A 12,890-nucleotide genomic window follows, 5' to 3' on the forward strand; every position below is an offset into this window, starting at 1 on the left:
AAGTGGGTTGATTTTTTTTGTGAGATGGTGATGCATAAATCAAGGAGCCACTCCCATCTCTGTTATTTACACTGATTAGCCATAACATTAACCACTGAGCGGTAAGTAAAAAACACTGATTATCTTCATCTACAGTGGCATCTGTCAAGGGGTGGGATCTACTTATTAGGCAGCAAGTGAACAGCCAGTTCTTGAAGGTGAAGGTTAAAATCAGGAAGAATGGGCAGGCATGTGGATCTGAGCATCTTTGACATGGACCAGATTGTGATCATTCGACGCCTGGGTTGTTATCACAATATCAGGCAGGTGTTATGGGGTTTTTCTGGTACACAGTGTTCAGTCCTTACTAAAAGTGTTCTAAAAAGGGACAATCGGTAAGCTGGCAACAGGTCATGGGCACCTAAGGCTCATTGATACGATCACCTCACAACTTACAGGACTTAGAGGCCGCTGTTCACATCTTGGTGACAGATACCACAGTACACCTGCAGAGGTATTGAAGAGTCCATGCCTTGAATCACTTGGTGTATTGTAGCAGCACAAGGAGGACCTACTCAGTAGTAGTATTAGTGTTATGGCTGATCTGTGTAAACTGCCATTTCTAATGTGAAAATCAGTTATTTAACATTACAGACGTCCTGTGCTACAATTACATGTGTAAAACTCATTTCATTTGAATACAGCTTAAGGAAACGACATCATACACTAATGTTCAGGAAAACCACAACAAATGATGGAGATTCCTACAAGATGAAGTGCCAGTGCCAGTGCCACACAGTTCATTAAGTGAAATTCACTCACTATTTAAGAGCTCACTGAGAGGTTGTGGGATCATGTGGGAAAAGAAATGATTAAATACAGTTACTCAGCCTGTTTATTTGTACAGCATATTGTCACAGCCTACGTGTGTGTGAGCAGTGTATTACTGAACAGTAAACCTTTTAATGGGTAGTGTAGAAACACACAGGCACACAAAAACACTAGCTTGGTTTCTGCCCTAAAGACTAATCTTTTCTAAAACACAACACCCCCCCCCTCTCTCTCCCTTACTCTCTCACTGTCCCTGGGCACTTCCTGAAATTCACTTCCGTTAGTGGATGATGGATGCTGCCATCTTTCTCCACAAGCAATGTATTAATATCTCCCTCAGTCTGCCTTGTACTCTGATGTGTCTCTGTGTTACTGTACCCACAGACGAGTGATACCATGCTAACCCTATCTGTAATTCCTCCCCCCACTGTCTTTCTGTCTTTCTTTTTCTTTTTGTTTCCTCACTCCGCCTTATCCCCATCTCTCTCTCTCTCTCTCTCTCTCTCTCTCTCTCTCTTCCTTCTTTTCTACCTATCTTGCAGGCTCAGGACTTTTATGTGGAGATGAAATGGGAGTTTACAAGCTGGGGTAGGTAGAAACGAAGTGTCCTTCAAATAACCACCACACAGGTTACACTGGTCTCACTTGCATGATAAACAGAAGCCAAATGATGAATTTTGCAATATTATATGAGGACATAGATTTGATCTTTCGAAAGGGCGTTTTGTCTAAGAGAGTGTTAGTGGAGATTCATATTTAAAGGAGAGAGATCTGGAGACATGCTTTCTGGGCCTTCCACATCTCCCTCTTTCTCTCTCTTCAATAATAAAGAGGTAGTTCTATTTATAGTCATGTAACACTTATATTTTACCCTTAACCTCACATGCATGTCGGCTGCTGTACAGCTACAACCTTAAACTAAATAGCAACATGCTAATTACTGTAATGAAAGTGTTAGTAGTATGTTTGCATTGTTTCAGAACTATGTAAATGACTGTGTAAAATGAATTATCATTATGAAGTTTGCTAGTAAATGCTAGTAAAATGTTATTACAGTTGGTAACTGTTACTCACTTCATGTTGTTGCAGGATTTAAAATATTTAAGTCACCATAATTTGTGGCAAATGAGACCTACTGTACAAATAACCTTTAACAGTGTCTTTCAGTTTTGGATTCATTATAGCTCCACAGATCTGGCTTTTACAGTGGTGCAAAAGGGTAACATCCTGGCCTGTAGTCTTATTTTTGTGTCTTATGGTGTAGATTATTTTTATATTTTACATTATTATATTTATATTTTTGATCAAATGCCTCTACTTACTGTCCTTAAGTGTTCTCAGGATTTCCTTCCATTCACATGAGCCAGTACAATCTTAACAATAAAACCACTGGATCAACACTTAACTGAAAATTGTACACTATCCAGTATATTGTCTGTGTGATGTAGGTCATATGCCTTTTTTGTCAAGTCTGCCTGAAAAAGAGGTCAAAAGCTCAATGGGATTTTACCTATATAAATAAAGAATGGGTCATAAATAATTCAGCTTTAATAGAATGACTCTCTCTCTCTCTCTTGCTCTCTCTCTCTCTCTTTTTCTCTCTTTCCCTGGCTGATGTCTCTGTCTCAGTGCCACTGGTGTCCCGTATCTGTCCAAGTGACACATATCGTGTGTGGAAAAGTGGCCAGTGCCTGCGAGTGGACACCACTCTTATGGGCTTTGAGCAGATGACCTGGCAGAGAGGCAACCGCAGCTTCATCTTCAGGGGACAAGGTGTTAATTGGGTCCTTCCTTCATTCCCACATTCTCCTTTCTACTGAATTTCTCCACTTGTGTTTCTACTAAAGTTCTCCACATTATTTAATTACAAGAAGGAATTGATTTACCCCTAAATGTTCAGGGTTATTATACCATAAGATCCTATAATTAGGATAGCAAGAGGCATTTCAAGGTGCATATGCCATGGAAAACCATAGAGGGATATAACTCAGCTTACAAGCCTACCTCCAACTGACCGCATTGCTCCACTGGTCTCTCTTTGTCTTTTCCTCTGTACTCAGACTCCAGTGCCATGGTCATGGAGGTGGATCATGATAGGCAGCTTGTTTTCTGCGAGACGCTGCCCTGCCTGCCGTCCTCTCCATCCTCTCGACCCCACCCCCCTGCTCTGAATCTGCTGGGGGCACTGCAGCCCAGCGATGAGCAAGTAGCCGCTCGCCTCTCTGCTCCGGTGGTCACCACACAGCTAGACACCAGGAACATCTCTTTTGAAAGGTGAACCAATAATATTAGCCTTATAACATTTAGCCATAACTGCAAAAGAGTTTGCTGTCTCATTTACCTGGGAAAACAGAAGTGATGTGCACTTCGAAGGCACCCATGGGCTTTCGAAGCGAAACTGTAAACTAGGGCCCACTTTTTCCCTGATTAAGGCGTTTTGGGGAAGCTCTTAGGAACATACTGGAATAGTGAGGAAATAAATGCGAGACTGAAAGAGTTGGCCTCCTCTTCGTTTCCAATTATCACTCTTTGGCTGCATCACATTGACACCTCTGTTGCTGAGAACACATGCCAGCACTCCTGCTCTCTTCCTCATTAAAAGAGAGTGTGATAGACTCACCTCTGTCTGCAGGTCCTCAGCCCCATGTTAATGCATCTGCCTCTCTCTGCAGGAACAAGACGGGCATTCTTGGCTGGCGCAGTGAGAAAACGGAGGTGGTAAATGGGTATGAAGCCAAGGTACTGCCTTCATGCTTAATCGCACAGAGCACATACACAGTCATCTGGTGGGTTCTGTGTGTGTGTATATATTATATATATATATATATACATATTATAACAGTTTCATTGATTGGAAGTATATTCAAATAGAAATGAATAAACAGGGAAAAAACAATAGCTATAACAAGATATTACAAATATTACAAATGTTTTACTAGATACGGGGTGAATGGACAAAGCATATGTATGCACTTTTAGAAAATAACAAGTAAAAAGTACCAAACTGTCACTAGGATGGTATACTGCTTGTTGCCACTGTGGTGATATGCCATTGCTTTGGACTAGGAAGGTTTGGCTGTTTTTTTCTTAGAGCAGTACAGTACTGCATTCTGTACAGAGGAACACCTCTAGCATCCCTAAAACCCAAATACCTGTTTCAGGTGTACTGTGCCTCCAATGTAGAGCTGATCACCCGCACACGGACTGACCACCTCACAGAGCAACACAAACCCAAATCAAAAGGTACCAAAACACATTCACAGTGCACTCATATTGTACACTGAAATCCTTTTGATTCTAGACAGCTTTGCTTAATCACAGATCTGCCATTTCCTGGGAAGAAGGACGACTGAGACTCTGTTAATCAGTGGAAATCTCATCGTGCCCCAATTTTCCAAATGATGAGGTCCTCCACGCCTACTCTATTAGCATGTTATGAGGACTCTTAACAAATGAGGACACTCCACAGCGGTCAATTTTGTGCGGAAGGATTGGCAAACTGGACAATTCAATCAATAATTTAAATAATGGCACCTCTGTTCTTTAGACCTCAACATAGGCCTAAGGCAGTTATGGCTTCTTGTTCTGCTGTTTGTTTCTGTTGTCTGGAAATCTTTAGACAACTGATTCTGTGTATGTTTCTTTTCCTTTAGGCAGTAAAACGCCCCTGCAGTCCTTCCTGGGCATTGCAGAGCAGCACGTGGGTACTAACAACGGAGTGAGTGCACTTTAATGCATTACTGACCACATCAATGAATTACTGAGCAATTACAATTCTCTTTATCTGCTCAACATTACATAGACAGCCTTCATCTGCAGGGTTAGTTTTTTTTTTAATTACACAGGATAACATACCTGTGTAATTAGGGGTGGGCAATATTTTGTTATCTTATTGTATCTTGATCAATTCTGTTATCACGATACACAATATGCTTTTCTAAGCATATCACAGATATCGTCTGTATAGTGCTTAAAGAACACTGATCAACTGCATGTTTCATTACAGACAGTGTAATTAGTCTGGCAGCACATTTTTAATAAAAATCACTATGCTCAGTATAGGTAAGTTTTTAAGAACCTGTCAATATTGATGCATTTTTTTTGCGATGATGTAAATCGCAATAAATATTGTGTATCGTGAAAAGGTCTTTCATTATTGTGATATGATATTTTACCATATTGCCCACCCCTCTGTGCAATTATCCCAGCTAGGGTTGTCGCGATACCACATTTTTTACTTCAATGACAAAATGTGTAGTATTCTCAATAAAATATATATTTTTATTTTTAATAAGAATTAAAAATAAAAAGCCTTTCATTTTCAGAATGTAAAAAGTTTATTGGACTGAGCACAAAAAGTCAGAAGTTTGATTAAAATTTTTAAACATACATACTTAAAATATGGCCACTTTCTTGTTATAAATGGCATGTTTTGTCTATGTGGTCTTCTGGCAGTCTCATTCTCCCCGAACTACAGAGTGGTATTGAACACTTGTTGTAATGAACACCTAAAGGCAGGAATTCACAGATGTGCTTCAGCAAACTGTGCAAGGAATAAGGACCATCTTTTGTTTTCTGCATAGTCATGCTGAATAGATTACTGCTTTCTCTGCTCAAGCCAGCTGACTTGCATGCACTGGCTGCTGAGTTAAACTAGTGTGTATAAACATTATTTCCTTAGGCTATGCAGTTATAAGACCAGATCAGATGTTACAGAATCTAATTATGTGCCACGTTGTAGTAATTTGGCGCCCACCCTATACGGGGACAGTGTCTGCCACCTTCTCTGCCTGTGGTACAATATTGAACAAGCATCAGATTTTCAATTAATGCAGTTTGAATTTTAACCCCTGAAACTGCAGGTGTATTATTCAGTTGTCACTCTTAAAACATGTTATTCAGGTTACTGTTAAACTAATGTAAGTAGTTGTCCGAATGAAAAACTGAAGTGGGACACATATGGGGGCGACATATAGCGTGAAGCCTAAAGAATCAAAGAGTCTGTAGATGAGTTGCTTGGGTGTGTATTACAGCAGACGCTGGTGACCCAGATGTCATCCCCTGTGTCGAACCCCAGTGCCCTGACCGCAGAGGAGTACTTTAACCCCAGTCTGAGCCAGAGCCACAAAGATATCGGCCAGCCGTGCCACCTCACCACTAAAACACAAAGGTACTTACATCTAGCTACTTGCTAACATGATCACAGTTCCATGAGGAGCACAGAACATGCTCCTTATAGTAATGGCACAAACTAATCTCTTTTGCACAGGACAACATTTCACACATTTGGTGCCATTTGTCATTTGACATTATACACAAGCAGAAATGATAAAAAAGTAGCAGAGATGCATGAATGTATGACAAAGCTCCTTATTTACCTTGTGTTCTTAGGTTCAAGGCCAAACTCTGGCTGTGTGAGTCCCATCCTCTGTCGCTTGCTGAGCAGGTGTCTCCCATTATAGACCTCATGGCCATTTCCAATGCCCTGTTCGCCAAGCTCAGAGATTTCATCACTTTGCGTCTACCCCCTGGCTTTCCTGTAAAGATAGGTGAGGAAGAGAGTGGTGAGAGAGTACTTTATAGCAGTGGTTCTTAACTCAGGAATGCCTGGATGGCCCTGCATTTTTGCTCTGTCCTTGTATTGTATTGTGTCCAGTGGATTTGAGAATTTACTTTATTTTGTACTGGCTAAATTAAATGAAAACCATCTGTTTTGATGCATATTCAGTATGCTTTTGTATTACTAGGATCTAACTATTTCACAAAAAAAGGTTACAAGCAAGACACAAGTTGAAAGTTAAGTACTGTACTGAAATGGGGGTACTGTACTGTAAGACCACTGGTACACTAATATCCCAATAGCTGCTTTTACTGCATATTTAAGTACAGCAGCTCTTACTGTGACAGTTTGATGTGAGGCTCTGTGCTTTCACTACCCTCTTTTTAGACGAGTAGAAGTATTGCGACAAATGAGCTGTATATTTACCATCTGGCATCTCCATATTCAGCAGGATTTGGGCAGTGCCTGCTAATTAGTGTGTTTCCTTGTGTTGTATATATTCCGAGAGTGTCAGTAGAAAACGAGCTGTCAGGCTTTTGCATATTACTATGCACATCACCTCATCTCCTCCTCAGAGATCCCCATCTATCACATCCTGAACGCCCGCATCACCTTCGAGAACCTGAACGGCTGTGAGGAGGGGGGAGTTGGCCGGATGGAGGGAGAAGATGGACAAAAGGACAGCCCCAGGACAGAGACGCCGTCTCCAGGCAGCGACTCATCTAGTGTGTCCAGCTCCAGTTCCAGCAGTGAGCACTGAAAGATCACAAACAACAGAGTTACAGTCAATCACTGTGTCCCAATTGTTTTTTAAAGTGGTGCATTTTGTTATGGCTATATGAATAGACAATAATCCAGATTATTTTCATTGTGTGAAAACAGGGTTCACATGAACTGAACACCGAAATCGCATGATTTCCACAGGGTGAACACAGTTTCCAGTTGTCAGCACCATTGTCCTGTGTATGTCATATATTCAGTCAGTGGTTGCAACCTCTCGCTCTCAAACATGCAACTTGTAGATTCTTGTTACTGTGGGAACTATCAATGAATTCCTTGGTTCCTAAGTATGCATGTATGGTTATCTGCTTGGTAAATATATGACATAATATTATTTACAAACTATTCATTAGAATTAGTGTTTACTGTACAATTTGGACACAGCACGTGTGGCAGAGGACACACTTCACCAATACTAAGCTTATATACTGTGTTTACTGTATGTCCATGTTTGTCTGTGTGTGTGTGTGTGTGTGTGTGTGTGTACCTCAGACTCCTGTCGTGGAGGCGAGATTCCTCCATGTGTGTTTGAGGCTCCACGAGGCTACAGTGTGCTTGGAGGAAATCAGAGAGAGAACATGCGTGAGGAAGAGGATGATCTGCTCCAGTTTGCCATTCAGCAGAGTCTACTGGAGGCAGGTTCGGAGTATGACCAGGTCAGTCAAGGCACACACACATAACTAATGTGAAGATAAACATACACATTAGTTTATCTTAGAACAAACAGGCATATACAGATTTAATATGGCTTTTATATATACTTACTAATGTAACCATATTCTACAGGTGACAATCTGGGAGGCTTTGACGAACAGTAAGCCAGGAACCCACCCTCTGCCCTGTGACCCCAGCCGTGTGGAAAGGTCTGCAGTCAGTATCGCCTCTTTCCTGTAGTCTGAGGGCAGCTAGCAGGCCCAGCCTCTATTCACCACCTCATATACTGTAACTGTTTACACAGGTCCACTGTCAATACTCTCTGGCATCACAGAGTGAACCTCATAGAAATTCACTCTGTTGCACACTCCCCAGTCCCTGTTTGGTCCCTGGTTTCAGTTCTATCTAATGCAAGTGTGAATGTCTGCAAAGAGGAATAATTTGGCTAAAAATCACATTTACCATAAAAGTAGTTGATCAGCCAAGCAATGTTTCAGTGTCCAGTGTTTGTTAATGTGAATATACACCAATTTCTAATCTGTTTAAATTCATGAATTTTACCAACTGTAATGCAACTGTAACTTAACTCAGTGTGAGACGCTTTGGGCATGTTCTGGCTTTAATCTACCATTATTTATCTATAGGATGGGGGTGTTAGACATTTTTGTGATATGATAATCTAATCTAAAACAACAGCAATTTCAGGTTGTCACAGTGTTATTAAAAATCTTTTAAAAATATGTACACAAATTTAAAAATAAATCAAATATGAACAACGCTCTTTTATTTTTAGCATATAGACATAATGTTTTAATGTTTGATTTTAATATAATGCTTGGAAAATAGGTTTGTAACATGAGTTTGTACGGTGGTGAGTTTGTATGGTGGTGGTTCTGTTTCTGAATTGCAGACAGTTGGCAAAAAAAATATTAACCTTAATTGACAACATAGTAAAATGCTGTCAATTAAGGTAAACCAGAAAGGGCTTGAATAAAGAAAAATCCCCATGGGCAGCTGACTTATGCATATCAATTTTAGTTAATAGTGTTGGGTACCAAAGTTGGTTCGTTAAAGGGTACCAACCAAATTACTCAAATGATCAATTATCAATACATGCAGCTCTGTTACTTTTAATGAATTGTTATTCATTAAAAATAGTCTAAAGAACTCACAGCTGTAGTGCTCTTTTTTTTTCTCCAACCTCCAGAACCCCACAGCACAAGAGCACCTCGGTGGCCAGCCCCCGCAGGACCCCTACCACTAAACCGCCGCGTAGCTATGACGAGCAGCTGCGGCTAGCCATGGAGCTGTCCGCCCGCGAACAGGAAGAGGCGGAGCTCCGGCAGAGACAAGAGGAGGAGGAGCTTCAGCGCATCATCCAGCTGTCACTCATGGAGAAGTGACAGGAATCAGAAAGTGAGTAGGAATCAGAAAGCGGTGGGAGAGCGTTTGCAGCAACACTCACCAATAAGAACTGCGATGCTCTCCCATGTCCAGCTCCTCCTCCTCTAGCAACCTGCCTGAGGCACAAAGCTCAGCGGGGCTGACCGCGTCCGTACAGCATCACAGAGGTCCGTCTCTGTCCACTTTCTACAAGTTTACAACCACTGAAGCTATTTAACTCATGGGCAATCAACTGGCAGGCACCAGACTGGTGCATGGCAATTCAGCAAATGTGTGTGCGTGTGTGTGTGTGTGTGTGTGTGTGTGTATGTGTGTATGTGTATATTTTTTTTGGACCGGTAAACAAGACTGGAGCTACTTTGGAGATTTCAGCATCACTCTTAAAGCCATTATCCAGAGCTCCTCTCAGAACAAGGCTCTAGTCCTCTCAGACTCTCTGCCAGAGGAAGAGAGATTTACAAAACTCTATAACTTCTGTTTTTTATGGAATTATTGGTAAATTAGGTTGGTTTTTAATTTGCACAAACTTTAATTGCACTGTCGTAGAAAGTACAGGAAAGCTGAGAAAGTGTGTGTGTGTAAACAGAGAACACTGGCCTCATATTGCCAAGCTGGACGGGTGGCATCTACACTTTGTGCACGATGGAAATAGCATGACCCTCTCTTCGTTTTTCCACCTCACGCCTGTGCAGCTTAATTTAGTTTCTTTCTACAAGCAAGAGCACGTTTTGAACCAGAGAATGCAAGATTGCAAGATTGCGTTGTCCGAATTTAGGCCTGAATAGAGTAGTATGAAATAGGCCTTTTCAGGTCACGTCAAGTGAGGTGTAATTGACAACAAATCAGATACTCACTGCAATATTTCTATTTTGTGTCAAACACAATCACTAACAGCTCAGAAAACATACGCTATAATGTATGTATTATATTTAATATGGTGCTATGTTAAGCCTTTCCTCTCACTTTGTGTTAATCAGTGTCATTTTCATGAAGGCTAAGGGTACATCTGTCTCTCTCTCTCTCTCTATTTATTCCTTTTTTATTGTAACTAAACCCTTATTCCTGTGTCGGTATCCTTTATGGCTTCCATGCAGTGCTTCCCAAAACATTACATTAGATTTCGCTGTCTATAATGTTTGTCTGATCACAGTGCTTGGAGCACCTGATTCAGACAGTGAGTGTCCAATCAATCAGGTGCACCGGTGCAGGGAGAAAACCCAAAAGGGCTAGTTTCTCTGATCGAGATAACAGCCTCATCCTGATGACAAATAACATTTATTAACAGGAGAATCTCTAATCAACAGTTTCTCTGTTGTCTGACAATCTGGGTCTAAGCGACTGGCAGAAATGGTTTGACGGTGGAGCCTGAATAATAAAATCGGAGATAAGGCCACAGATAAGCCCGTTCCTCAGCCGACACGAAGCTCTAAAGAACAGCGACAGAAAACGACGACTTTCCTTTTAAGCACAATTTTACACAAAGCAGTGGGGCTCTGTGGTTTCTAGCCAGTCGAATGAAGTGACCAAAGGGCTGTCCAACAGAATAGCAGTCAACAAAGTGATGTCTATATTTGTGCGTGTAGTGTTACGTAAAGAGGAAAGGGTATGGGACATGTGATTATAAGGATCCAGATGTATAGAAATGCTTGATGTGACTTTATTGTTTTAATATCTTAAATATTAAAACAACATGACAAATATTTCACTGTTTTATTTCAACCTGATATGAATGTGGAGTATCGCTATGGTGTCCGTATGATGTGATGGAACTGCCTACAATGATGCTGCTCGGATTTGTAACTTAGAAAGACTGAATAAACAAAACAAAATGTCAATTCATACCAAGTGAGGAATCTTTAATGGGTGCTGACGAATTCCTGCTACCAGTATACGCTATACATTATATGCCCAATTTATTTTGTGGCCACCCCTTCTAATGAATGCAGCTACTTGAAGTTGGACCCATTGCTCACACAGATGTGCAAATGTACACAAAGTCCCTGTAGAGAAGTACTGCCAAATGAATAGGAAATAAAGCCATCCAGCACTGTGGAGCAGAGAGCTGTGCTTTCTGGAATGATGGAGCTCCATCCAGTGCTTTAGGGATGAGTTGGGGGGTCGAGGATGAGGTGGGGCGGTGATTCATCATTTAACATGCTGACCTCACTAATGCTCTTTTGGCTGACAGCAATCAAATCCTCACAGTAATGCTCGACAGTAGAGACAGTTACCCTTGTCCAAATACTTTTGTCTGACTAAGCTCAAGTTTGCCCCAGGCTAAAAAGAGCACGGGGTATTATACAGTTCTACACTAACAGTCTTAGGCCCACTGTTAGGTCCACCTGTATCCTGACATTATAAAAACCAGGAGATTTCTCTCCCTCTGCTGCCCGGAGACGAACCCTTACCCTTACACGAGTATACTAGCCCTCTAAGGTAAAGGACGAAAGAAGGAAGAAAACACAAAGGTTAAATCCCCAATTACACACTGCTGCCTATGTAGTGTACCACGCAGGTCACGAAATTACGGGTTCTAACTCTAAACACACCATTATATCTTTGTAATAGATCAGTATTTACATTCACTCATTTGTGGACATCCTAAAACTAACGCTATCTGTAATTAGATGTTGTAGTTTGAAGAGTTGTAGTGCACTATATAGGGAGTAAGGAGGTATTTGAGATTCAGCCAGGCGTGTATACTGACGTCAGCACAAAGCGCCGATTTCCCCGTCCACACGACACCCCTGAAGACCGAAAGCTCCGTTTTCAGAGACCAAAATATGCGGTTTTGTGTGGACGGGAGGCCAAAACACAGCCAAAAACATCTGGTTTTAACATTTTCATCACCTTTGATGAAATGGCACATTTTGTAGTTTGCTAATTAAACACGAAACCTACTATAGCTATATAAATATAACTATATAAAAAACGATATAACTGTATATTATATACATACATGTATATGCACACACAATACACACACACACACACATTTATATATATATATATATATACACACATACACACATATATATACACATGTATGTGTGTGTGTGTATATATATATATATATATATATATAAATATATATATATATAACACGATATAACTATTATATACATTTTATATACGTATTATACGTCTTACCTGTACAATAAATGACCTTACACAATCATGCCTTTGGCAGAAACGTTTCCCCACTCTTTTCTGCAGAGGTCTCTCTAGTTCTGAGATGTTTGGATCGTGTTGTTTTTCTGGTAAAAATCATAACCAGTCAAATCTAGGATTTCACAGAAGATGTGATTCCAGAGCTCTCATAAGAGAGGCCTTGCTCTCCTGTCTGCTGCTCAGGTGCTTCCAGTGCCCCGTTTCGCCTCCATGTCACAGCGCGAGAAGAGCCTCATCAGCAGCACCTGGCCGTCCTTTTGCTCCAGTTATTTTGGGTGGTTTGGGGAAACACTGCAACGACCGCCAGGCGTAGCTCCACCAATCTCAGTATGAATCAGCAATCTGCGCAGAGCACGGTGAGTCAACCTCAATGAATAGCATTAACCAGCCAGAGAAGTCAGAGCCATGGCTGCGCACAGTCTGGGCCTCAGGAGCGCCAGAGCGAAGGATTATAAATACAGGCGTGAATGAGAACTGAGAATAGACTCAGCAACTCCGGGCACAGTTTCAG

General features: G+C 41.2%; 1 protein-coding gene across 3 annotated transcripts in view; it reads left to right on the forward strand.

The window, feature by feature from the left end:
* Positions 1-11,026, forward strand: part of ankrd13b (ankyrin repeat domain 13B) — a 30,817-nt gene extending 19,791 nt beyond the window's left edge. The window contains exons 4-15 of one of the 3 annotated variants that reach the window (XM_072691876.1): positions 1,353-1,398; positions 2,440-2,583; positions 2,871-3,084; positions 3,483-3,549; positions 3,972-4,053; positions 4,464-4,528; positions 5,844-5,980; positions 6,202-6,359; positions 6,946-7,119; positions 7,643-7,806; positions 7,937-8,013; positions 9,012-11,026. In XM_072691876.1, the coding sequence (XP_072547977.1) occupies positions 1,353-1,398; positions 2,440-2,583; positions 2,871-3,084; positions 3,483-3,549; positions 3,972-4,053; positions 4,464-4,528; positions 5,844-5,980; positions 6,202-6,359; positions 6,946-7,119; positions 7,643-7,806; positions 7,937-8,013; positions 9,012-9,207 (1,524 nt within the window). In that variant the 3' untranslated portion in view covers positions 9,208-11,026. Of the gene's footprint in view, positions 1-1,352; positions 1,399-2,439; positions 2,584-2,870; positions 3,085-3,482; positions 3,550-3,971; positions 4,054-4,463; positions 4,529-5,843; positions 5,981-6,201; positions 6,360-6,945; positions 7,120-7,642; positions 7,807-7,936; positions 8,021-9,011 lie in introns of all 3 variants that reach the window. The other 2 variants (XM_072691877.1, XM_072691879.1) reach the window with 2 other exon arrangements.
* Positions 11,027-12,890: the final 1,864 nt, after the last annotated feature.

This window comes from Salminus brasiliensis, chromosome 11, assembly GCF_030463535.1.
Source record: "Salminus brasiliensis chromosome 11, fSalBra1.hap2, whole genome shotgun sequence".
In the NCBI taxonomy this organism is placed as follows: Eukaryota; Metazoa; Chordata; class Actinopteri; order Characiformes; family Bryconidae; genus Salminus; species Salminus brasiliensis.